Genomic DNA, 25401 nt, shown 5'->3' with positions numbered 1-25401 from the left:
CAAAAAAATTCTGTATTTCGGAATATTCTGTATTTCGGAATATTTGGATATGGGAGACTCAACCTGTATTATAAAAGAAAGTCATATTGATGCAACTTGTGATTACATTTTGGGTCCAGATATGAGACTGTGCAGATATTTTGCATCTCTATCATTTCCTCCAAATCGCAAAAAAAGTCTAAATCAGGGCAGGACTGTGCTTATTCATTTAAAAAAAAAACTATATTGATTTAAAATACATATGGTGCCATGTTGAGGGGGCAAGGTTGCATAAAATTGGATTTTCTTGTAAAAAAAAAAAAAAATCAAAAACGGATTTAGGATTTATTTGATTTAACTAGGATTTTTCATAAATTTTTTTTAAAATAAACATTTAAAAATTTTAAACGTTTACTTTAAAAAAAATTTTTTAATAAAAATCCTATTTATATCCCAAAAAAATCTGATTTAAAGCAAATCCGTTTTTTATTTATTTTTTTGAAAAATCCAATTTTATGCAACCCAGTGAGGGGGGGGGGGGGGTTAGGTACGGAATCCCGGCACTCAGAATCCCAACGCCGACATCCCGACTGGGTTACAATCCAGATACAACCACGTAAGTATACTAACCCTACCAGTAAACCTAACTCTCCCTCCCCACAGCCTAACCCTAACCCTCACATAGTGCCTAACCTTCCCCCTAACCCCAATACTTACTGTCAGGTTGTCAGCGATCAGGATGCTGGTGCCGGGATTCTGACCGGTGTCAGGATTTCAGCACTGGCATCCCCACAGCTAGGGACATAACTACATCTCATTGAGGGGAAGGGGGCAGGGATTGCAAAATCACACAGTTCATTAAATGTGCCATTTAGTATATTTTTAAATACTTAATTTAGTCAGGTTGTCCTTTTTACTTCTGGGTAGTCGTGCAAACAAAATGTACTGATTTTACCCACTAAGGTGATGGGGCAGTCTGCCTATAGACGGTAATTTAATAGTGAGCCTAGTTGAATTGAACACGTTTTACAAGTTCCCTGCCACAGTGGAGTTTACAATCTATGGGGTCTAGTTACTAAGCAGTGTTAGGAGACAGAGTGAAAAGTGATAAGTCTGTGATAAGGTACCAGCCAATCAGCTCCCAACTGTCATTTTTCAAACAGCCTGTGAGATGACAGTTGGGAGCGGATTAGCTGGCACCTTATCACAATCCGCTCCCAACTGTCATCTCACAGGCTGTGTTTGAAAAATGACAGTTGGGAGCTGATTGGCTGGTACCTTATCACTTTCTTATCACTTTTCACTCTGTCTCCTAATGGTGGGTACACACTACACGATATGCTCCCTGAGCGATATCGTGTAGTGTTGTCCCCGGCAGGCTGTGCTCAATGTCATTCATAACATTGAGCACAGCCGCTGAACGATATCATTAACGATATCGTTCAGCGTCGGGCTCTCTCCCCCATTCCCTGACATGCAGCAACCTGACGAGATCGTCAGGTTGGCCTGCATGTCAGCCCGATGAACGATGATGACGAACGACCCGCGGGAACGCGCGTCGTCGTCATCGTCCATCGTTCATCTTTTTGGGGTTAAAAATGGACGATAAAGTGGACGACTGAACGATAAAGATATCGTTATCGTTCAGTCGTCCACTTTATCGCCCAGTGTGTACGCACCATAACACTGCTTAGTAACTAGACCCCTATATTCCCTATAACACCACACTAGGGCTAGTTTCATGAGAAGCCTTTTAACCTACCATTATGTCCTCTGGAGTGTGAGCAGGGATACCATAGCAAAATGCTGATGACATCTCATCCATGGTGGAGTAACATGAATAATGTGATAGGCGCACAGCGGGCAACTCACACGCACTAAATGTCTGTTTTGATTGACACATATAAGGAAGGAATGGAAAACACCCAACATGATCATCAAGAGAGCAACTCTCCAAAGCTGCCTCATTGCCAATCAGAAAAGGTGGAGGAAATATTGCTATCGAAAGACCAGGAAATCGCTCTACTCAACGAGCAGATGGTAATATCACAGGCGCAACTTGAGGCTGCAACGTACCGCAAGGTAATTTCTATCTGCAAATACTCAGCTTCCTATACCTATGACTCTGAGCTGGGGATAAAACCGCTTAATGAACTCGTGACGTCACTGGGAGGTCGCACCAATCAATATTAAACCGCACATAAGATGCGACCTCCCTATCCCGACCGTTGCAGGAGCGTTGTAAGCCGTTTTTCGGCTAACGGTCCTGCGTACACACCTATGCAATTGTCGGCCCGCTCACCCGATATTGGGCCGAGGATTGTATAGGTGTGTACCCAGTTTTTGTTTGCACAAAAGTTTTGAGACGCTCATCTCTTTGGTCACTGAATGCTCCCTGTGACTTGCCCGGTTAGAGGAGAAGGAGACTACTTCCTTAGTCCTCTCAGGATGAGAAAGGCAAGTTGGGAGTCTGAGACCCTAGGATGTTGACATATGAGACACGGTTCTCACCTCAACCCATGAGAGGAACACCCCAAAGTTTGCTGCAGATTCTGCCAGCCTCATTTAACTGATTCCTTCTACCATCTTTACTGCAATGCTCTTAGAGAGTGGCATTTTGTTTTGTAAGAAAACTTCCATTAATCTTAGTGTCATAGGTGCAACTATTAAATATTTTTTCCTGATTTTTTATTTTTTTTTAGGTGATTGAGGAGAAAAATGAACAACTGAAGGAGTACAAGAGCCAGGTTAAATGCTTGAAAAGTGACCAGGAACGTTTGAAGAAGAACAGCGAGGAGGAGGTTGAAAAGCTCAATGATGTAATAGAGAAGCTACAAGAGGAGTTGTCTCGTATAGAGCAAAAAGTGCCTGTGGACGTGGCCAGTGCAGAGGACGGGCAGCACCAGTTTGCGGACATGGCTTACAGGAAGGACCTCTTGCAGCCATTGGCTGGACAAAGCCATGCCACTCTGTCAAAAACGGAGGAACAAAATCTTGGTGCCAAAAAAGTAATGAACACTACAGTAGCGGAGGTTGAGAACGTGTCCAGTAGTAAAAAGGAGAATGAGGTATCAAGTCCGTCCAGCCAAGTGTCTGTACCTTTGCAGGAAGATATGCGCATTGCTATGCAGGACATGGAGTCTCAGTTGCAGCAGCTACACAAGGCTATTGAAGAAAAAGATTCATCTCTGAAGGAGTATTATGACCAGGTTATGACGCTGAAAGAACAGACTCAGGTGATACAAGAGTTGAATGAGACAATTGGGAGGCTTCAGCTGGAACTAGCAGACAAAGACCATAAAATCTGTGAAGTTGACCGTGCTAAACACCAGTTTAATTCTGCAAGCAGAGAAAAATTAATAATTCCAAGAATTGAAATAAATGACACGGATGTGACGCTCTTGAAGAGTGAGCTGGAGTCAACAAACACCGAACTAGAGCAATTAGAGAGAGAGCTGGAAAACATCAGGAATTCTTCAGAAAACAGTGCAATTAGCAAGGTGGCTGCAATCAATTCGGAGGACGACATTGATACATGTTACGCAATTAGCACAGAGAAGTTGACGGAGGCTTTGAGAGAGAAAACCGCCCAGCACTTAGCAATTGAAGCCCTCCTGGCATCTGTGCAAGAAGCCTCCGAGAGCACAATACATCATCTGGAGATTCAGTTTCAAGACCTCCAGAAAACTGTCCAAGAGAAGGACTCTCAACTGCTGCAACTTGCAAGCTCCACACACCTGCTTGAAAACCAAGAGAGGGAGCGGCTGAATGACATGATTAGAACTTTACAGCAGGATTTGGCAGAAGTAGAACAAAAAGCCTTGGTGGATCCTAATGTCAAGACAAAGGATGGAGAAAACCAAACCTCAATAACAATCAACGAGTTATTGCTGCAGGAGGCAGAGGGGTGTGATGAGCAAGGAGTACGAGCTAAGGCTGAGCTTGAGGAGACAAAAATAGAGCTGACACTGTTGAAAGAAGAGCTGGAAAAACTGAGAGAGGCTCAGAAAGTTATAAACGTAAGTGAGGGCAGAAAACATCGAACTGCTAAAGAAGGACTTCTGGTGACCGATCTCAAAGAAACCTTGCTTGAAGAGACTGCTCAGACATTAGTAAGTGAAGCTATGGTCCGAGCGATGGAGGAGACCAAGTTAAAGACTTTACGGAATATGGAGTTACAGTTGGAAGACCTTCAAAACGTCATCCAGCTGAAGGATTCTGAATTGCTGCAGTATGTGAACCAGAAAGACTTGCTCATCCAGCAAACAGCGGAGGTTGAGAGGCTGAATGAGGTGATCCGGGCACTCCAGCAGGATTTCTCAGAAGTAGAGCGGAAAGTCTCAGTGGATTCTGAGGTTGAGACAAAGGATAGAGAAAGTGATTCAAGCCATGAAGGAGTAATAATAGAAAAGGAGGCGCTTTTGGTACAGAAAGCAGAATTAGATGGTGGTGAGGCCATGCAAGCAAAGTCAGAGCTTGAGGAGGCTAGAATAGAGCTAACTCTTTTAAAAGAAGAGTGTGAAAAACTGAGAGAGTCTCAAAAACACATCAGCGCAACGGAACAAAACGCATCCAGTGACCGTGGAACTGCCAAAGGAGGACTGAAGGCAACCGATCTGGATCAAGCATTGATCGATAAGACCTCCGTGCTCTTAGCAAGTCGAGCTATGTTTACATCTCTGGAGGACACCACCCAAGCTGCTATCCACAATATGGAGTCACAGTTACAAGAACTTCACAAAGAGGTTCAGGTGAAGGATTCAGAGTTGCTGCAATATGTGCACCAACAAAACCTGCTCAACCAGCAAATGAAGGAGATCGAGCGGCTGAATGGTGTGATTGAAACTCTTTACGGCAAATTGGATGAGGCCGAGCAGATGTCCTTTGTAGAGAAATCAGAAAGTAGCGCACACCAGCTTATAGCTCAGAAGCCAGAGAAGTTACCCCAGCAGATGAATGGTGATACAGCAGTTCTTGCCAAAACATTGGAGGCCAAAACAGGGATCAGGTGTTTTAAAGAAGAGCCAGAACAGATACAGAGGACTATTTTTGCACAGGACGCTGGTCAAAGCAGATCTAGCAGAGATATGAGACATGTCACACAGAGTACTGTCCTTGATGACGGTGTAGACAAATTATTAAGAGATAAGAGTGAAACCCAACTTTTACTTCCATCTGTCCAAGAGAGCATGCAGAACACAATAGACAGCATGGAATCTCAGTTGGAGGAACTTCGTAAAGTTATTAAAGAGAGAGAACTGGAAATTTTGCTGTATTTAGAAGAAATCGAGACTCTCAAAGATCAGTTAAAGGTGGAAAGTGATCAGCATGGTCAGATTATGTTGGCCATGGAGGACACACTCAGGGAAAAAGTGGCTGCAGCTCTTGTGAGTGAAGCCCAACTGAAAGCCTTTCAAGTGCACACCAAACAGATGCATGAAGGCGATAGGTCCTGCATACAGGAGAAAGAATCCACAGTGTTGCCGGCCATTGTTTCTGAACACTCCAAGGAGGAGAAAGCAGTGCCAGATGAGCCTGTACTGACTTTGAGACTGCTTGAGCTGGAGAAGCAGCTGTCTGACCTCCATGACGAGTTGGAAGTAGAACGGGATCAGGTCAACATCGCAAACCAACAGGTTGCTGAGAAAGAACGCCAACTCTACCAACTGCAACAAGTCTTGGACAGCACTGAGGGGAAGCAGGATTTGGACTGGGCACGAAGTCATATGAAAAATGTAGATTCTGCAGTATCACAGGTAAGGTGTAGTGAATCGGATTACATACTAATAAAAGCAATAAATACAGAATTGTTACACAGATCTTCTACAGCACAGAGAAAATAAATCCTAGGCCTTATTGTGTGTGTGTGCTTCCTGTATTGGTCTCTGGCGCCACAAGCATTACACATAGTAGGTCATTTACAAAGTTCAAAATGGCCGAACTACAGGCCAAAATTTGGTTGCCACGTGCACTCATGGGTTTGTGGAGCAAATCCAGAGTTTGCAGAAGTTCAGAAGTTTGCACCATCTGGTAGTAGGTGTTGCACAGAGTGCAAAGGGGGTTTCTCATTAAGATCAGAGAAGCAGCCCTAGTTTTGTGCAACAATACAAAAAATTTAGATTTAATTATGCGGGCGCAGGAATATTGAAATGAGATAAATAGGTGGCAAAAGTACCTGGCAATTAGTGAGCAAGCAGTTACCTTCTGTAAGAACCTTGGGTCCCACTTCACACTTTCATGGGACATATTAGCTGCTATTAGGTACAGTTTGCAGGGACTCTTGAAAGTTTCCTTCGTTTAAGGGAATATATATATATATGTATGGGATGTGCAGGCTCAGATTAGTTCGGATTTTCCCGACAAATTCTGATTTATTTATTTATTTATTTTTTCCCGCCAAAAATCGAGTCTCAGAAAGAGGCAAAACGCCATCTTTCATGGACAAACATCATTCCTGGACAAAAGTCCATGAAAGATGATGTTTGTCCATGAAAGATGACGTTTTGCCTTTTTCTGAGACCCGATAAATTCCGAACTAATAGGAACTTTTGATAACGTCAGGCCACACTCAGCAAACCGCACTCATTGGTAGGTACTTGGACCATCCACCCTACAGCCCTGACTTGGAACCGAGTGATTTCCATCTCTTTGGACTATTGAAAAAGCACCTGGGTGGAAGGTGATTTGCAACTGACAGTGAAGTTCAGCAAGCCGCCATGTATTGGCTTCAGGCACTTGACACTGATTTCTTCTACGCCGGCATAGTTGCCTTGGTGTACCATTGGAACAAATGCTTAGACAAGTATGGGGAAAAATAATCTATACCAAGGCCATACTATTGATTATACGTATATGTACGAGTTGAATAAATTTACGCAATGAGAGGTGGTCTTACCTTATTTATTGAAGCACCCTCGTATTTAGCAGTTAGAACTCTGAACCATTGAGACATAGAAGTGACTCTGCGTATATGTGAATACGGTCAGAATCCCGACCGCTGGGATTCCAGCAGTCAGAATTCCGGTGCCGGGATGCTGACCGTCGGGATCCCGAAGGTAAGTACTGGGGTTAGGGGGAGGATTAGGCACTAGGGGGAAGGATAGGTTTACGGGGGATGGGGGGAGGTTAGATTTAGGGTGTGGGGAGGAAGGTTAGAAGTAGTTACCTTTAGGCGTCAGCTTTGTAACCCGGATCGGGATGCCGGTATCAGGATTCTGACCGCCGGCAATCCCTTACCCATCCTGCGTATATGTATATATTATTTTCTTTGGCACTGACGCTATAATATTTGTACGTATTTGCAGGGAAATGACGATGAATCTGATCGTACTGTGATTGATCTGGAGCACAAGGTTCAATTTATCGAAGCAGAAGGAAGAGCAACCAAAGAAGAACTAAATCATTACAGAGAGATGACAGAAACACTTAAACAGGAGCTGATGGTGGGGGAACATTTTAAAATAAAAAGTATAATAGTGGTCAGTGAGAGTACAACAAGCCGTTTCATCAAACAGTGTCTGTAATGAGGCATTATCACATGTCATAGTGTCACCAGTTCTATGGCGGCACCATGCCAGCCAGTTACACTACTGTATGCAGAGCAGGGAAATCAGGGAAAAACTGGGAGATCCGAGCACAGGTGGCTTGGAACAGATCCGAAATGTGTATCAATTTATATGTAATAATGCTATAGTTATTCACAATTGCAGAGGAAATTACTATTATAAATAAACAAATGTGGAGGTGCTCCCCTGAGAGTACATATGTTAAAGTTAAAAAGACAAAGGAAGAAAAGGAACTCTCATCTTTACTGGGGGCACTCTTAGACAAAATATTATAATATAACTTTTGTTATGTATGTTAAAATGATCTTAACATTAAACAACGTACAACACATAAAGTAGCATCAAACGATAATACAGCGAATATATGAATAATAAATAGTATGGTATTACTGAGTGCTAATACTCAGTAGTATAGGCAGCAGTCATGTTCAAGTAATTAGGCAACTCTCTGTATATGTTCCGTAAAAAGAAAATATGTAGTACCTGGTAATTGCTTAAATAGAGTTACCTAGTATAGTCTTCTAATAGACCAATATGTGGTCTCTTTAGCACTCACTACTTCTTACCTCCAACACATAACTACATATATTATATATAGTTTTTCAAAATATGGTGATAGCATCCACTAATGGTACAATATGTATTGCCGTCCATCAATACCGGCAATAAATCAATACAAATAAATGGTTCTGCTGAGCATACTGTGGTATAGGTTAGTAGTATAGGTGATTGGTATGTCTGCTAAACAATATCAGCCTATAGCCACAAAAACAATTTATATACCAATTAGAGCGGATCAATAGATGGTATTGAAAAAGATGCAGAAAGGTTGGTCTAATGTATCATGTAATAGTTATGTAGGTTGCTATACAAAAATAGTTATTGGCTATATATAAAGACAAATAGCTTCTGCCAAAAATATGGTAGCGTGTAGAGGTATCGCCAATTTTTATTTTTTAATAAAGCTGCCCCAATTACAGACATAACAAGGAGGCAGCTGCTGCTCTTTGTGTGACATGCAGTTATACAAAGAGTGAGCGTACCCTCTGATCGTCCTAGGGTGTGAGTAAGTTTATAGGGCATCTGCTTTTGTTGAATCAGCGCAGAGATCTCCTAAATCACCGACCCAATGAGAGTACCCAAAGAAATAAAAAGGAAGTGTAGAATGTAGCTTAGAGAATCAAAGTATGACTAAAGTGGAGGAACAATGAGTAAAACAGTTGAACGGCATAGCAAACAGGGCCAGGGCGACGGGCAGCCAAGGTGATAATGCAACTTTTATCCTATTTTAACTGTAGGTTAGAAACTGCTGGTGAAACCTACTTTGCCTTAAAAGTGACCAAAATTTACCATTTCAATAGGTAAAAGAATCCTGTTTAGTCCACCTTGAAGAAGACCTCCGAGAATTGAAGAAGTGTTTTGCCCACGCTGAGGAGAAGTTGGCATTTTACATGCAAAAGGAACTACTGCAACTGCAACAGCAAAGCACTTCTGCTGCGGACTCCACCGACAGTGCTAGAAGCCCAGACTGGGCTTCCCCCGACAAGATATCATCATCATCGCAGACCGATAAGGTCTCAAGTGTGAACAACAGCAACCAGACCTCCCGTGTTCACCAGAAACACATAGGGGTGCAGAATGAACTGGGGGACGAACAGCCGAGCAGCAGCTCCGACGAAGTAGCCGAATTAATGGAGCGCTACACCGATAAAATTGGCCAGATGCAGGAGCTCCACGCGGCGGAGATACTGGACATGGAGGCCAGGCACATTAATGAGGCGGACTCTTTGAGGAGAGATCAGTACGCCACAGTACAGGCTCTTACTGAGGAGTGTGACGCTTTGAAAGCCATGATTGAAGCCTTGAAAACCTCAGTAAGATTTATTGAAGAGAAATATATATTAATTTACTGCATCACATTCATAGGAATACAGATTGTTGTTACCCATAGTAACCAATCACCTTCTGCCTATTATTCTATAGAATGTACTTGGTAAATGCTAGCTAGAAGCTGATTGGTTGCTATTGGAAACTTCTCCGTTTGTCCACTTCTCTCTTTAGAAGGGTTGAAACATCTCCCCAATATCTGTCAGTCAGGTTATATGGTCTCATTTGTAATCTCCAAATAAAGGGGCTTCGAAGCCTGCAACGTTAGTAGTGATTTCCAATATACTTAGCTGTTATTAAAGTTATTGCCTCTAAATTACTTTTGTTGTTTTTAGTTCAAATATATTCGACCCTCCTATTTATTGTACAGTTAGTATAGTAACACTCTTTCCCTGAGGCAGAGGTCCACACTTTTTCTGTAACTCCCGGAAGTGAGAGAGAACAAATGAGGTTGAATTATATAGACTTAACTTTTATTGTGTGTGTATATATATATATATATATATATATATATATATATATTTTAAGTTTGTGCCTTTATTTCTCTGTTGCTTTCAGGCAGGTGGTGTGCCAGATTCTGCTCTGTCTACATCGTTTCACTTCACAGACGCTGCCTCTAGTGGTGAGATCAACATCCTGCAGAATAAATGGTTAAATGCACATTTAAAAAGAAAAGCTGTTATTAGTGAAACTGTCAGCATGATGCCTTGTGCAGTGATTACAATACATGTGACGTGTTATATATCTTAGTGCTATGGCTCCTTGCCCAGGTAGCAAGAATAGAAATCTGTATGAGTAATATGCTGCGGTGTCAGGCTACGCTCTCTCCCAGGCATTTACTCCTTCAGTTCCTCAGCCTTGTGAAGCCGGGGATCAATGACCTATGAAGGAAGCTGTATGGGAGAGAACAAATAAAAGGCCACGTCAGGGCATTTGCTTACTGCTCCTACTGTTTTATATACACTTTTCCCAGACGGAGAGAGCACAGGGACAATTGTTTGTTTTAGGAGTGGCATAAACTTATTGTACTAGGTGCAGTCTGGTATAGATCATGTTCTCGGGTTTGCCCGCCTTCAGTCCATGTGGCAGGATTGCTATTTGTTGTATTTCCCATGACTGGGTGAGGGTATGTCAGAACTGGAGGTAAGCAAACCTTAATGTGCACTAATATAGCAAATTGCATAGATTACAGTATCATTGGGTGTAGTCAGTACACTGTGTGACACTAGCAATGTGATGCCTTAGTGGGGACAAGGTGAGTGTATCTAGAAGAGTAACTACTGAGCAACTTCCCTTAGTTTATCATAATAGATAGAAAAGTTATATATATGGACCTGATGTTCTTACAAAATTAATTTTACTGAATGAGGAAAAATTGGACAGTGTAATATATTGAAACGTCTTTAAACAAGCAAAATAATTAGCAGACTTAAGAATTATCATGTTTAGGCTAAAGTTCTACGTTACTAAATCCCGGCTGTAATTCTGTAGGGATCAATTGCTGCTGTTTTCTGTATTTTTACGTATTTTTTAAATTGTTTGTTCACATTATTTTTTGGGGGTTGTCTGTGGGGACAGAGTGTGATTGGAGCCAGGGGACATACGATGTACAGAGCTTTGAGCAGCTCCCAGGGCTGACAGCAGAGGGCAGCATTCCAGCAGAGTTCATTCCGAGCCAGATCAAGGTACAGACATGAGGGGAAAGCAAATGTTCTTATGCTGGATTCCGTGTATCTAGCGCTTTTACTAAATAGCATTGTAAACTTTGGTTCCAGGACTTGTTAAGGGCCGTCCATCAGGAGGGAATGCAAGTTTTGTCGCTGACTGAAGCCGCCAGCCCCGATAAAGAGGCATCTTTCCCTGTGAATACACAGTCCTGGCATCAGGAAAGGAAAGCGTTGCTAGAGACCATTGGTTCCCTGAAAGCCTTGATCAGCAAAATACAGGTTCACAAGGAGTCTGAGGTTGGTATACACAACAGCGACCAGTGGCCGAAGTCTGCTGTCAGTTTCTATTTAGAAGCTGTTGCTAGCGTTATCTCCCATAACTGAATAAGTTTCTATTTAGAAGCTGTTGCTAGCGTTATCTCCCATAACTGAATAAGTTTCTATTTAGAAGCTGTTGCCAGCGTTATCTCCCATAACTGAATAAGTTTCTATTTAGAATCTGTTGCTAGCGTTATCTCCCATTACTGAACAAGTTTCTATTTAGAAGCTGTTGCTAGCGTTATCTCCCATAACTGAACAAGTTACTATTTAGATGCTGTTGCTAGCGTTATCTCCCATTACTGAACAAGTTTCTATTTAGAAGCTGTTGCTAGCGTTATCTCCCATTACTGAACAAGTTTCTATTTAGAAGCTGTTGCTAGCGTTATCTCCCATTACTGAACAAGTTTCTATTTAGAAGCTGTTGCTAACGTTATCTCCCATTACTGAACAAGTTTCTATTTAGAAGCTGTTGCTAGCGTTATCTCCCATAACTGAACAAGTTTCTATTTAGAAGCTGTTGCTTATCATGACCACCTTGCTTGTTCATATGGCTCGTATACCGTGCGGCCGGAGCATCACTGTGCACGTGATGATGCTCGGCTTGTGACGCTGTCGGAATGACGCGCGCTTCCCAGTGTCAGCCGCAGGGTAGTGGGCGGTAGTGTGTGGTGGGTAACCTAGTGCAAAACATCAGTTTGTGCATTCCGTGTCTTAAGTCTAATGTTGCTGTGAACAGAGAGTGTGCTATTTTAAAGGAATTACAGTAACAAGGATGCTGATCATGATGATCAATATGGAAAAAAAAATGTTAGTGCAGGACAAACAACAATAAAGAACAAAGACCTATAACCTAAATCTAAAATCAAAGTATATATATATATATATTATTTATTTTTCGATTATACAATATTAATTGTGACACTGTTGAAGAAAGTATACAATTTTTGTGTCATTTTCCAAAGTTCTTTTCTGAAGTAAAAAAAAGAAAATGCCTACATTCGCATTCCTGTAATTAATAAGTGCGTATGTGTGTGTTAATAGTTTAATGATTGTGATTTATCTGTATTTCAGGCTCATACAAGGTCAAATTTGCATGACCCTACCCCAGACTGGAGAGGGGAGCTGCTCAGGGCGATACAGGAAGTCTTCGGCAGAGAGCAGGATGTACTGATGTCTGCTTTCCATACGCAACTGACATCGCTGGGCAACTGCAATGCAACAGCGCTACTGAATCAGATGCAGCACAGGCTACAGGAGCAGGTGATTGGCTGCTCGGACGTATTCTGTAATAACAAGTTTTGTGTTTTTTGGGGTGTCTTTGTCACTAATATACATTGTTTTCATCATGTTACGGTGTTTCCTCTCTGGCTCTGTTATGGCATTTGTGGTCACTGTTTGGGAACGTCACTGGAAAGCCCTGTAGTTGTTATAAGTCTATTGCATGGACATCCAGCCATGGAAGCAATCTGTAACTACAATGAGAGTGCGATGAGAGTACTAAGGGGGTGGTTGACAGTAGACTACTACCAGCCAGGGTTCATAGTTGCATGTGCCGACTACCGTTACAGGAGCTACTGTTGCCGGAAGTGATTCAGCGGCTCAGCACCATGGGATGATTGGCTAGATTCCATCTAATGTGGCCGCCCATTGGCTTTTCTTCTCCAAGGGAGGCCGCTCTGTCCTCCCTGAGCTGAGCTGGGTACACACTGTATAGCTGTCTTCAGCAATCGGCAGGGAATTATATATTTATTTATTTTTACACTTCTATTTTATTGAGTTTTCAAACAAATATGGGATACAGAAAAGAAAAAGGGAAGGAAGGGAAAAAGATATTCCAAAATATCATATATAATATATATAATGTAAATGAAAAATAAAAAGAAATTAGACGAGATTATCGTTGTGAAGAAGAGGTAGCCTCATTTAGAATAAACTGAAGCGGATCGGATAGTCAAGACTTATGAAGAAATTGTGCACCTTCCCCGTCTGTAACAAACTCACGCCATGGCCGCCATTTCACAAGTGGGGAAGAAACCTGGAATGAATACGGCGCTAAAGCAGTCTCTATCTCAAAATTAAACTGAATTTTTTTAAATAACCTTGGGGAGGGGGGTTGGGGCTGTTTCCAAGTGCTGCTATACATATATGGCCTAACACGTATCTTTGAGACTCTTGAAAAATTACAGGATATGATTGAATAGGCGCCAGATCCGGAGAGGGAGATAACTCAAGGCCGAACACTTTATTAATCGGAGAAAATACCTCCCCCCCCCCACAATTTTTTAATTACGGAACACGTCCAAATAATATGATAAATATGGCCAGCCTCCCCACAATTTCGCCAACAAAACTTTGACTGTGTCGGCCAGTTAGCATGTAGGCGAACAGGGGTAAGGTGTATAGTCTATATAGTAGCTTAATATGCATCTTTGAGTGATTCAAGCATGTAGACATATCATTGGACGCAATATAGACCAATTCCCACTGAGCATCAGAGATAGAGTGGCCCAAGTTGAGTTCCCAACGAATCTGAGAAGGGGATTTCACACACTTCTGCAATTGTAGTCGAAAAATATACCAATATGAAATATCCCCTCGACTTCTACTGGACGGGTAAGCAGCAAATCAAGCTCTTGTGAGTACGCCCGCCGACCACAAAAGTTTATTGATACTCTTAAACCAGTGATTAATTTGATAGTATTGGTATAAGACTGTAGGTGGAAGAAAATAGCGACTTTGCAAACTGGAAAGTGGTAGTAGAATTCCCTCTTCCAGAAGATCACCTAGGGTTGTTACCCCACAGGAGACCCAAACAGATACCCATACGTTGGGGATTCATTGAGAGAGGGCCACAAAGGAAAGATGTTTGATAAGGGTTAAGTCAGAGAGAGCAATCTGTCCCACCCTTGCAAAGAGGCTTTTGTAGATAAAAGAATCAAGGAATTTTAGCTATACAACGTACCCTTTCCTAATCACGTCATCAGCAGGAAATAATATGAGCATTGTATAATGTGTACGCACTTACAATCTACATTTATCTGAGCTAAATCAGTCACATCGCATCTTCAAGGATGCTGATGAGATACGCTGAATTTTATTCCAGACATTGAAGAACATAGTAGTCTATGGGCCTGGTTTAGAGATAAACGCAATGGCGATTCCGTATGCAGATTGAGCCATTGTTTGCCATTGCGCATGCATATAACTCGCACTGTGTTTGCTTTACGATCACATTGGGATTACGGACGCACATAGGAATACTTCGCACAGTGACTGACAGGTTGTCAGTGTTTGGGGAGTGGTCAGAAAAACGCAGGCGTGCCTGTCCGTTTAAACGCTGTGCATAAATTAGTCACTGCAATTGCCTATGCAGCATGAGAGCTGCTGAGTCTGCGGCTGGGCAGACCTGCCGTAAGGGCAAGATGGCCACTCGATGTGCGTCAAGTTTACCGATATTTATGCGAGTATTCATCATCGCGCGCAGGTGAGAAGGCAGCAGTTGGGAGTATTTATGCTCGGGTAGTCTATGCAAACATTAGCATATTTTCGTAGCTGCGTTGTGTACGAAAACACAGTTGTGATCGCATTAGCGTCCGTCTCTAGGTCAGGCCCTATGTACTAAGCCGTGGTGCACGATATGTGCTCTGATACCGCTTCTCACCTGCGTATTAATGTGGGGGTTGGGTGGTAAACGACAGGGGCGCCCCTGTCATTATCGGGTGTCATTAAGATAGCAGCACCGGCGGTCGGGATGCCGATGTTGGTATCCTGATCTCTTCGGGATGGTGGCAACTGCATTCTGATGGGCGTCGGTATATTGACATTCGGGATCCTGTTCTCCGGTATCTTCACCGCATCCCACTATGACCGATAAATAGTAAGATCGGAAGAAACTTTTTTTATGTGTACACGTGAAGACCTGAGGGTTTCCTCGCAAGGAAATATCTTTCCATTAAGTAAACATTGTACAGTGTGTACCCAGATTTATTATTAAGTATATTTATGTACCAATAATACTTTACCATGCAATACATTCGTGTTCGTCATTTCTGGTCGGTGTATAGTTACCTATTTGTGCCTTTCCTTCTAGGGGATGGAGCAGATTAACGCCATGGACTGCATACAGAATGCCGACCGGCGGAGTATGTTACTTGAAATTCAAGATCTCCGAGCCCGGCTGACAAATCTTCAGAGTGATCCCGAAATCAGTCCTCTATCTCATGCAAACATTGAAGGTATCTTTTTATGTATTTATTTTTTCATTTGGGTTTTCTTATGGAAAAATAAAATGTAAACATGAGTAAGTGACGGGGCATTATCTATTATACCGGGTGTGTGTGTGATTTTCCCAGCCCTATAGATAATGATTTATAGATGGCTTGTGGTGCTTCAGGTGGGGTTGGCTCCCGTCTGCGTTGGGTCCTCCCTACATCCCTTAAAACACCAAGTGTATGAAATATTGCTTTTATAAAATAGATATTTTTCACTGCAGGAAGAGTTGTCTCAAGACAAAGGTTACATTCATAGGATTGTGTTTGTGCAAATCCCTTTTATTTCTGTTGTTGTTATGCTGGGCACACACTGGCTGACATGTCTGCTTTTCAATTGAACGGCTGATATATCGTGTGTGCGTCGGTCAGTGAGTACAGTGTCGTTCACATATCACGTCAGCACAGCCAATGGCAGATATATCTGCACTGCGTGCGACCACCCGTACACATGCTGCAAAGGCTGCAGGTATATCTTTCAAGAGTGTACCCAGCTTTAGTTACAACAAATCTGCTTTGTAGGGGTTGGGCATGAAATACCGGCAGTTGGGGATGCCAGCTGTCAAAATACCCCCCCTATGGTGCCTAAACCTAACCCTCTCCCTGGAGGCTAACACCTAAACTGGCCCCCTATACTTACGCTTGGGATGTCATTTGTCAAAATTTCGGCGGCGTCATCTGAACTGGCGTCTGGATTTCATCAGCCGACATCCCGTACATAGGTATCATAACTACATCCCCTTTGTAGGCATAATTGTATCCAGTGCGCAGGCGTGAGTTTATCTTCTGTATCTAAGGCAGTAGAACGTATCTAAGGTGGAGTTTTCTTTAAACTGTGCATAGGTGAATTGGTTTATTTAACTGGGTAATCCTTAAGACATGTTCTGTTTGGTGCTTGTAGCAGAGAACGGTCATACATTTAGGTGCTGTATTGAGTTTATAGGACTGGTAGCAGTGGGCAGTTGTCTGCACCTCCTCATGTAAAACACATGGGCCCAGCAGCTGTGAGCAGGTCATTGCGATTGGCACAGTGAGAAAGACACACGCCAGAGTACTACATGGATGGGGATTATTGTAAGGTCAGATTCTCCACCTCTTTACAAACCTTCAGACAGGCTCTCAAGACCCACTACTCCATGAAAGCCTTCCAGCTCTCATCCTAACCCCCGGCTACATCCTCCTTCCTCCCAGTCTACCCCATCTGTGTCACACCTGTTTATTTGCCTCTTTCCTTTAGAATGTACAGTAAGCTCTCACGAGCAGGGCCCTCTACCCTCATGTGCTTCTCCTTACTTATACTTTCATCTACTCCCCACTGGGGCACCTAACACTTGGTTACTTACGCCCTGTTGCTTTTTTGAGTGTTAAGTTCGCTAATGCATGTCCTTGTCTTGCACTGTATTGTACTGTAAGTCACTGGTTTCTTGTTCACTTATTTGCTTATGTACTATGTAAGGCGCTGCGGAACACTTATGGTGCCATATATATATATATATATATATATATATATATATATATATATATATATATATATATATATATATAGGATAATAATAATCATAAAAGATGGTGGGTTGTACAAATGTGGGCAACCTCTTCAAAATGATCCTGTGACACGTTGCTGCGGTGTGGGATTATTTAACACACTTCAAGCCTGATGCAGCTTGGATCGCAATTCTATCTGCGAATCCTGACGGAACGCAGCTGCTAATATATGCAAATGCAGCCACAACCTTATCCGTATATAGAGACGCTCACTGCTGCCTTCTCTTCTGCGAACGCACACGCAGACCAGCGTACACATCGGGAATGTCGTTCACCATCGACCACTTGCGGCTAGTCTGACCTATCTCTAATTCTGCACATGCAGAGAGCTTGTGTGCTGCAGAGGTGATCGCACTGGCTAAATTATGGACACCCATTAAACGGCATCCAAACGGTAAGGCACTTTCCCCCAAATGTTTGTTAGCTGTCAGTCATTCCTGCGTTTTCGCTGGCTTGTGAGTACCATAGCATGCGTGCGCTATGCTGCATGCGTACAGGATGAAAATTGCTCAGCCGAGTTGATGTTTGCAACTGCGATCCAAGCTGAATCAGGCCCTTAGTCTTCCATTTTAATTATGTAATGCAGGGTAGTGTTGCCTTCGCCCTGAAGTCTGAAATACAGTACGGTGATCTGACAAATATGAATATTCTATCCAAATGTGCAACATATACATTCTACATGTGATCACTGCAGTGTTACTTATTATGTACAATTCTTCCAGCAGGGGGCGCACAGTATGTTCAGCAGGATCAGCCCTCACACTTGCAAGAAATTAATTTACAGCTCAACAGCATGAACGCAAAATCCGCCGAGCTGCAGGAACAGCTGGGCTCCGAGAGGCTCTTATCCGCCGAAGTAAAGAATGAACTTGCACTAACCAAGATGGAACTGGAATCTGCTGTCAAGCTTCAGCACAAACACTTTAAAGAACTAGACTCTGTCAGGTGATGTCTGAAACCCTCTTCTATACTCTGTGCTGACCTACTTGCTAAATGCATCATATATACCTTAAAGACACTGATACCCTTTAGGGTTATCTTGTGCATAGGAGTTGAGTAGTGGGAGTTGTGTATATTATACTACAGGGATGGCTATTGGCTATTAGTACAAAGTCGGAGGATGTGAGACACTAGACACCAGGCCTGATTCTGAGCTGGACACAGCGGTGCCCGTATCTGGTTCTTGTGCCGGTCGCACTTCTGCGACTTTATGCAAATGCCGATACAGTGCCGTTCTCTGAGACCGCCCACCTTCGGTGCCCATAGACGCTGACATGCCGTGTGGTGCCACCTTAGACTCCCCCATCGGTCGCACAATCAAACTTGCACCAGCCCTATGGCAGGTGTAGATTATCCAGCGGACTATGGCCTCCTATGCGAGCGACGTAAGCATCGGTGTACGCAAACATTCCAGCGACACGCCCATAACACACCCATCAGACAGATCGCCATCGTGCGCCTGATTAGCCAACGTCCGGGGATTCCAGATAAATTTTTTATGTATTTCTCAGTGCGTGCATCTGCAATCACAACTGCGACCCTGTATGAATACAATCCGAACGTATGTGCAGGGACAAAAATAACCAAACCTTGGTATAAGGACCCATATGTTGTGATGGATGGGGGGCCCCCTGCAGGACAACCTTCAGCATTGCAGCACATTGTACTTAGTGTGGATGGTTTCTCTGTAGTTGTGTCCCTGTGTAGTGCATCCTGTATCCCTGTGTAGTGCATCCTGTATCCCTGTGTAGTGCAGGCTGTTTAGCTTCTTGCTGACCTCTGCTGCCACCATCCTCTGCCAGTCAGTCTATTGCTTCCCTATTTCCTACAGAATCAAATTAAAACTTCTCCTACAAAGCCCTCAACCAGCGTTGTCTCCCTACATCTTCAGCGCAGTCTCCTCTCACATTCCCTCCTGCCCATGACTGCAGCCTCACCTCCTCAGTGACCACGTCCTACTCTACTCTCGCCTTTAGTATTTCTCCCCCAGCCTCTGGGTTGCCTTCCACACAGTCAGACTTGCTTCCAATCTTCCAGTTTTTAAATGTGTGCTTGAGCACTGAATCTCTCCTCCTAAGCTTCCAATCCCTGCTTTCCCCTTCTCCTTCGTCTTTGTCCACCCATCCCCTAGAATGTGCCCTCTTCCGATTTCTGGTCGCCCTGAAGGCCCACTCTGGCCGTACTCGGGCCTCGTTCTGGCCGGCCTCAGCATCTTATAAACAGATGTGTCCTCATACACTGTGGCGCTGTCGCGGCAAATAGCCCCTTTTCTCCTTCATCCACTAGGGGACACTGGAGTTCAAGACAGTGGGGTATAGACGGTGGTAGAGCAGAGCCTGGCACTTTAAATAATTTAGAAGTGTGACTGGCTCCTCCCCCTCTATGCCCCATCAGCCCCAGTTTTTAGAATGTGCCCGAGAGAGCCGGTCGCACATCAGGCTGTCTCCAGCCTTTCTTATTTAGTTTTAGTTTTTATTAAGGAGGGGGCACACCAAGCATTGAGGACAGGCAGGCTGCTTACTGTGGCAGTCTGCCTGCTACGTGGGAGCCGCCGGGAAAGGCACCACACGGCTACTGCAGCCTGTGTCCGGTGACCTAGAGGAGGGGGCACACACCTGGAGTCATCGGACTCTGCGAGGACCCGCCACTGCTGACACCGGCATGTGTCCGGGTTCCTCGCCGCCCCCTCAGCCCAGCATCCCGGCCGCAGCAGTTGTAAGTATAACCACTGCTCCTGATAGCAGGAGCAGTGGATGCATAGCTGGGCTCAGTGACATAATGTCACTGTTAGGAGACCCGACCATCCCCCCCGCACGCATCCGAGTCCCTTATCGTGTAACAGAAGGTGCTAAGTGGGCCCGAAGAACGCGCTGCAGGGCTGTCGCGACTTAATGGCTCCTTCCAGCACCCGCCGCTGCTCTCAGCAGGCAGTGTGAGGGTCTAGGGCTTATCCATAGTCGGCCAGTTACTAATGTAACGCTGACAGGACATCGCGGTCCTGGCTAGCGGGGGTGGAGCTTATTACCAGAATGGCGCGTCCTGCTTATCTAGCGGCGCCATTTGTAGTCGGGCTCTCCCTCCTGCCATATTAAGACCTCGCTACAGAAGGTACATGTGTAGCGCTGGGGTAGGCGCGCTGAACGCCTGCCGCATGCGGACGCCTACCATTTCCTCTATCAGGCTGCCTGTTCTGTGCAGCCGGCCAGTCCTGGACAAGGAGTTTATTAAGAGAGACCCACCACGGCTTACAGTGGTCAGTGTCCGGGTCTCTGATTATAGGGAGTGGCGCGATGGCAGCGTTTAGGTCCCCGTTGCACCGCTCACCCTCCCACCCTGTGCACCCGCTATGCAAGGCTTCTGGATTTACTCTCCGGTTAAGTGCACTCCAACTGGGCTGTGTGCACTATGACAGGCGGGCTAGGGTATCTCCAGCTTAGGAGGTAGGCAGGCACAAGTGTGTCCCATCAGGGAGAGATTACACACAGCAAGGTGTCCCTATGCTACAGCTTGTTTTGCAGCACATGGAAGCATCCACAGTAGAAGAACTACAGGTACCAGCATAGCATGTACGCCGCAAGGGAGGAAGCACAAGCACTGCCTTGGCTATTTAGCAGCTCTCCTCAGAGCAGGCTTCCCTGTTATCCCTAGTCTATAGTAACAGGCTAATAGTACCAGCGCAAGGCTCGGATCCTGCCGCTGCCATTTCTGTGTGGAGTTTGTATGTTCTCCCTGTGCTGGCAGCACTGCCTTAGCTATCAGCTTCTCTCCTCATCTAAATATCAGGAGGAGGTGCCGCGTCCCGCAGCTCCTGGCTGGGCTGAGCAGGCTTCCCTGTTAGCTACTGCATAGCATAGAGCTAATAGCCTTACGTTATACAATGCAGCGCTGTATGACGTCACGCTGCTACCACAGCAGCACAACTTCAGTGCTCCCGTGAGTTAGTCCCTCTCCTGTCTTGCAGGAGAAACGTTGGTTTATGCGCAGTGTTGCGTCAGGAGCCTTGATGGCTCCCCATATTCCCGGCACTGACCGGACCTTCAACTACTCCGCTTATACGATTAAGGTGGCTAGCAGCGCTATGCTGAGAAGTGTAGCAGTTTGCGCACACACAGCGTGGTATTCATGATCAAACAGCGTTCCCTGCTTCCCTTTTAAGGACAGTAGTTATTGCTGCACACAAGCAGTATAGCTCAGGCACTACCTGCAGCAGGGAAGTGCTTTAGCGCGCGTCCCTTACGCCTACCACACTGCGAGTGCTTCAGCAAGGGTTGCCTGTCCTTGTATGACAGGAGTTTAGTACTAGCTACAGTGGATAGCTGGTCGCTAGCGGTAGACTAGCCCTATCCCGCTTTTCCACTATGACACCGTGTTAAGCGGTTCTGAAAGGGGCCAGTTGTTCAGCCTATGCATCACGGCTAGAAGCGATGTGCTGACATTCTTCCAGGACCGGTGCACAAATGCAGTCCTGCCAATTGCAGCGCCGCTTGGTTTACCCAGTCAGGCTCCCCTTCGTTCTGTAACATAGGGCGCCTAGATTAATCTAAGGGCCTGTTATGTATCATAGCCTCATGGTGTATTAGCTCCACTGTTATGGTGCTGCTGCCAGAACTTATGGTCATAGCATACCCTTCACCCAAGGTTAGCACATTTTTGCGTCCCATCCCCAGGCTTATGCCTCACATTGGCTTCCCATGCATTTGTGGATACCATTTTAGGCTGGTCTTAAAACCTTTCTCCCCAGTTTTCTGTGCTTACCTTAGAAGGTATGCATAGGTGCATCTTTTTATATCATGTGTTCCCTTTGGCAGCACATACAGGAAGAGGTTAGTGACGCGCAGCTGGTGTGGTTGTTGGCGTTGCTGCCTCACAGCGCTGGGGTCTTCCTGTTGATTCTCACTTCAAAAAATGGGTTCATCTGGTGTTAAGATGGCTCATCTGAAAAGGCGAGTACGCCAGTAACAGAAGGGTCCCAGGATCGAAACCAGTCTGGGACAGCACACTGCTAAAATATCCTGCCCCTACGCCGTAGCAGAATGACGGCCACCTGCGGCACATGAGCAGTCTATGTATGTATATTGTGTTTTATACTAGCCCTGCTGTATAACACACATGCTGGAGTGATTTTGTCCTTGGGCTCAATTCCTTCCATGGCTTCAATTATTGCTCATGTTCTAATTTTAAAATGTTACGTCACCTACTAAATTTGTATGTAGGTAAGCGTATCCATTTGTGGATATCGCTTCTTTCCTTACCGTAGGAGCAGCGGTAGGATCTGTTCTTATCAATTTATGTCTAATACCTAGCATATTGATAGAAGGAGGCTGCGTTTGGAGGCTGGACTCTCCTGATGCGGTAGTTTGTATAATGACTACGCTTTACACTATCTCTCCCTGGGGATTGGGTTGTGTGTGCATATACATATATATATTTGTGTATATGGGTAGAATGCCTATACTTCCACAATCATTAGGTTTACCTATAATCCACACAAGGGAAGCCGCCTGGGATTACCAGAAGCTGTAGGCTATATCCCTACATATTAATATTATAGGGTGGCTCTATAAACTAGTCATGTGCTGCAGCTTACATGGTGATAGTCACAATTCTCTAAGGCATTGCTTCTAGTATGGATCCTAGACATGTCACATGTATATAAAGTTATGTACTTCCACCCTCCTGGAGTTCTAGTTCCATTCCTGCCAGTTATACGGCACCCCGTTTCGGGGGACCTATTATCATTACAGTGATGCACTGGGTAGTAAACTTGTAAGACGCCCATTTCTTGTATGAATATTTCCTAATAATTGGGAAACAAAAACCTGTGTTTTGTTTAAACTACTGGGGTTATCACTATTGATATCTCCCTTCTTTACTTGGGATAACCAACTCGTTCTATGTCTAAGTACAGGTACTCTTCTCAGTATCTATTCCGGTACTACATATTATTGTAGCATATCTCAATAAAATGGGTCTAAAGTGCCCTTAGGTACAATTCATATCTGGAAGGCCTAGGGCCACTTGCCGATATAGGCAGGGTCAGACCTGAGTTATATTAGACTGGTGGGCATAAGACGCACTTCACCAATAGAAATATTTATGCAAGGATACTTAAACTAGCAGACCGTTTTTGGGGTTGTATGTATAATCTAACACGGCTATACAGATACACGTCTCTAATGGAACAGGCTCAGGTATAGAGTCCTGTTCTACGACCTTCTTGTCTCGACTAAAATTTTGCTAGTTTCCACAGTGTTTTCTACTGCACATCTCCAGACTGAAGTCTGTGCTGTAGAGCAATTGGTCTTAGCCCACTGAAGCTACTCTCTATACCTAATGTGGTGGGTTGCTGTGTGATGGTAAAGGTCAGTGACATTCTACATAGCGCCCAGAGGGATTCTGGTCGCTCAAAGGTAAGAGCTTACTAATGCCTCAGATGATGCTCCTAATTCATGCAACCTGACATACATAGCTTTATTCTCCCTTACGCACCCTAGCTGCTGTCCTAGCAGCCATCCGCTCTTTTAATCAGTTGGCTCTACACTTTAGAGTTTTCCTGGAGTGTGGGTGGTGCATAATTACAACACTGGATTGGCGACACTATTCTACTAGAACCTGTTAAGGTTCTGGACCGAAGCACACCTATAGGCTATTGCACATCTTTACATAAGTGTGATCCGCGCAGGGGACCTGGTTGGGTTCCTGTTCAGTATCTGTTGATATTTTTATCACACTCACATGGTTGTCCTAGTGCTCTGGCCTTGTTGTATGGGATGCTTCCCTATATTGATAGCTCTCCCTGGGTGGCTGTTGCATTCGTGCTGTTTTACTGTTAGATTCCTGGTTGTTTTCATACTGTGTTCGGGCCAGCAGTTGGTACTGACTACACACTTACATCATGTTGGAAGTTGTCTGTTATTTCCTTTTAACGGCAGCATTTCAGCTCCTGTTTTATCCCTGTTTTCAAAATGGGTTGTACTTCCGTCTGACCCTCTGAAAGGTATTGTAGTCTCAATCCTCTCTCTCTCTCTTTCGCCTCGGTCTCACGCCCAGTGGGATCTCCACTCGTTGGAGACTTCTATGGTCTAGCCCTTCCACTGGTTAACAACTTTGTTGTAGTTGGACCTCAAGGATGGTTCGGGGCGACTGTTCAGTCTTGTCTTTTGCCTCCCTGCATACTCTTGTTGGGAGTCTGTGGACAGGATCAGCTCTATCTGTAGTTTGGTATTGTTATACTTTTATATATACGATTATGTCCAGCAGTGCTGGGATTCTGCTGTCTGCGGCTGCTGCAGCTGCCTGTTTAGACTCTAGTAAGGTTCTCGAGTTTGTGCTCGTTTACTGCCCTTCTCCTATAGATTCTTGTTGGGGCTCTCTGCCACCAACAGTCCGGTTTGGTCTATTTCAGCTGAGATTACAGATTCTGACGTTTCCCACCTGTGTTTGTTCTCTCAACAGCTGTTCTGTTCCTTTTGACTTGCACTGTAAGTTGTGGAATTTTCTGTGACTGTTTAGTGAGGAGTAGTGTTTGTCTCCTGTGCTACGACACTTGTTCCTCAGCTTCCGCTGGGCCTCAGGTTCTTGGCGGTCCCTGTTTCGGTTTGGCCAAGGGATCAGCAAGTTCTCCGCGCTCCCACCCGGGAGGTTGGCTTTGGGACGTCCCCACTGTCTTGAACTCCAGTGTCCCCTAGTGGATGAAGGAGAAAACAGGATTTTGGTACTTACCGATAAATCCCTTTCTCCGATTCCACAGGGGACACTGGACGCCCGCCCAGCGCTGCGTACCTGCCGTTTTGTTTGGTTTCTATAGTTGTGTGACTGCAGGGTTCCCTGCAGTGGGTTCCTCTGTTCTACTTCAGTCGGTCTTGTTCCGTTCTGTGGTCTTCTCCTTTTCCTCATTTTTTTTTTTTCCTGTTGTCCTCCGTCTCCTCTCGGGCTCAGTTCTTAAACTGGGGCTGATGGGGCATAGAGGGGGAGGAGCCAGTCACACTTCTAAATTATTTAAAGTGCCAGGCTCTGCTCTACCACCGTCTATACCCCACTGTCTTGAACTCCAGTGTCCCCTGTGGAATCGGAGAAAGGGATTTATCGGTAAGTACCAAAATCCTGTTTTTGCGTACAAGGTCCCGGCAACTATTTGTTTAAATAAAAACAACTGTGAGCAACAGAACT

General features: G+C 44.5%; 1 protein-coding gene across 6 annotated transcripts in view; it reads left to right on the top strand.

The window, feature by feature from the left end:
- Positions 1 to 25401, top strand: part of AKAP9 (A-kinase anchoring protein 9) — a 254911-nt gene that overhangs the window by 200097 nt on the left and 29413 nt on the right. For 4 of the 6 annotated variants that reach the window (XM_088443863.1, XM_088443859.1, XM_088443861.1 and 1 more), the window contains 10 exons: positions 1888 to 2061; positions 2682 to 5735; positions 7284 to 7421; positions 8906 to 9418; positions 9990 to 10053; positions 11010 to 11116; positions 11207 to 11395; positions 12491 to 12679; positions 15510 to 15654; positions 17955 to 18177. In XM_088443863.1, the coding sequence (XP_088299989.1) occupies positions 1888 to 2061; positions 2682 to 5735; positions 7284 to 7421; positions 8906 to 9418; positions 9990 to 10053; positions 11010 to 11116; positions 11207 to 11395; positions 12491 to 12679; positions 15510 to 15654; positions 17955 to 18177 (4796 nt within the window). The remainder of the gene's footprint in view (positions 1 to 1887; positions 2062 to 2681; positions 5736 to 7283; positions 7422 to 8905; positions 9419 to 9989; positions 10054 to 11009; positions 11117 to 11206; positions 11396 to 12490; positions 12680 to 15509; positions 15655 to 17954; positions 18178 to 25401) is intronic. The other 2 variants (XM_088443864.1, XM_088443860.1) reach the window with 1 other exon arrangement.

Source organism: Taudactylus pleione, unplaced genomic scaffold, assembly GCF_031769625.1.
Source record: "Taudactylus pleione unplaced genomic scaffold, aTauple2 ptg000335l, whole genome shotgun sequence".
Taxonomy (NCBI): Eukaryota; Metazoa; Chordata; class Amphibia; order Anura; family Myobatrachidae; genus Taudactylus; species Taudactylus pleione.
Note: the sequence above shows the minus strand (reverse complement) of the source record. Positions and strands in the feature narration are given on the sequence as shown.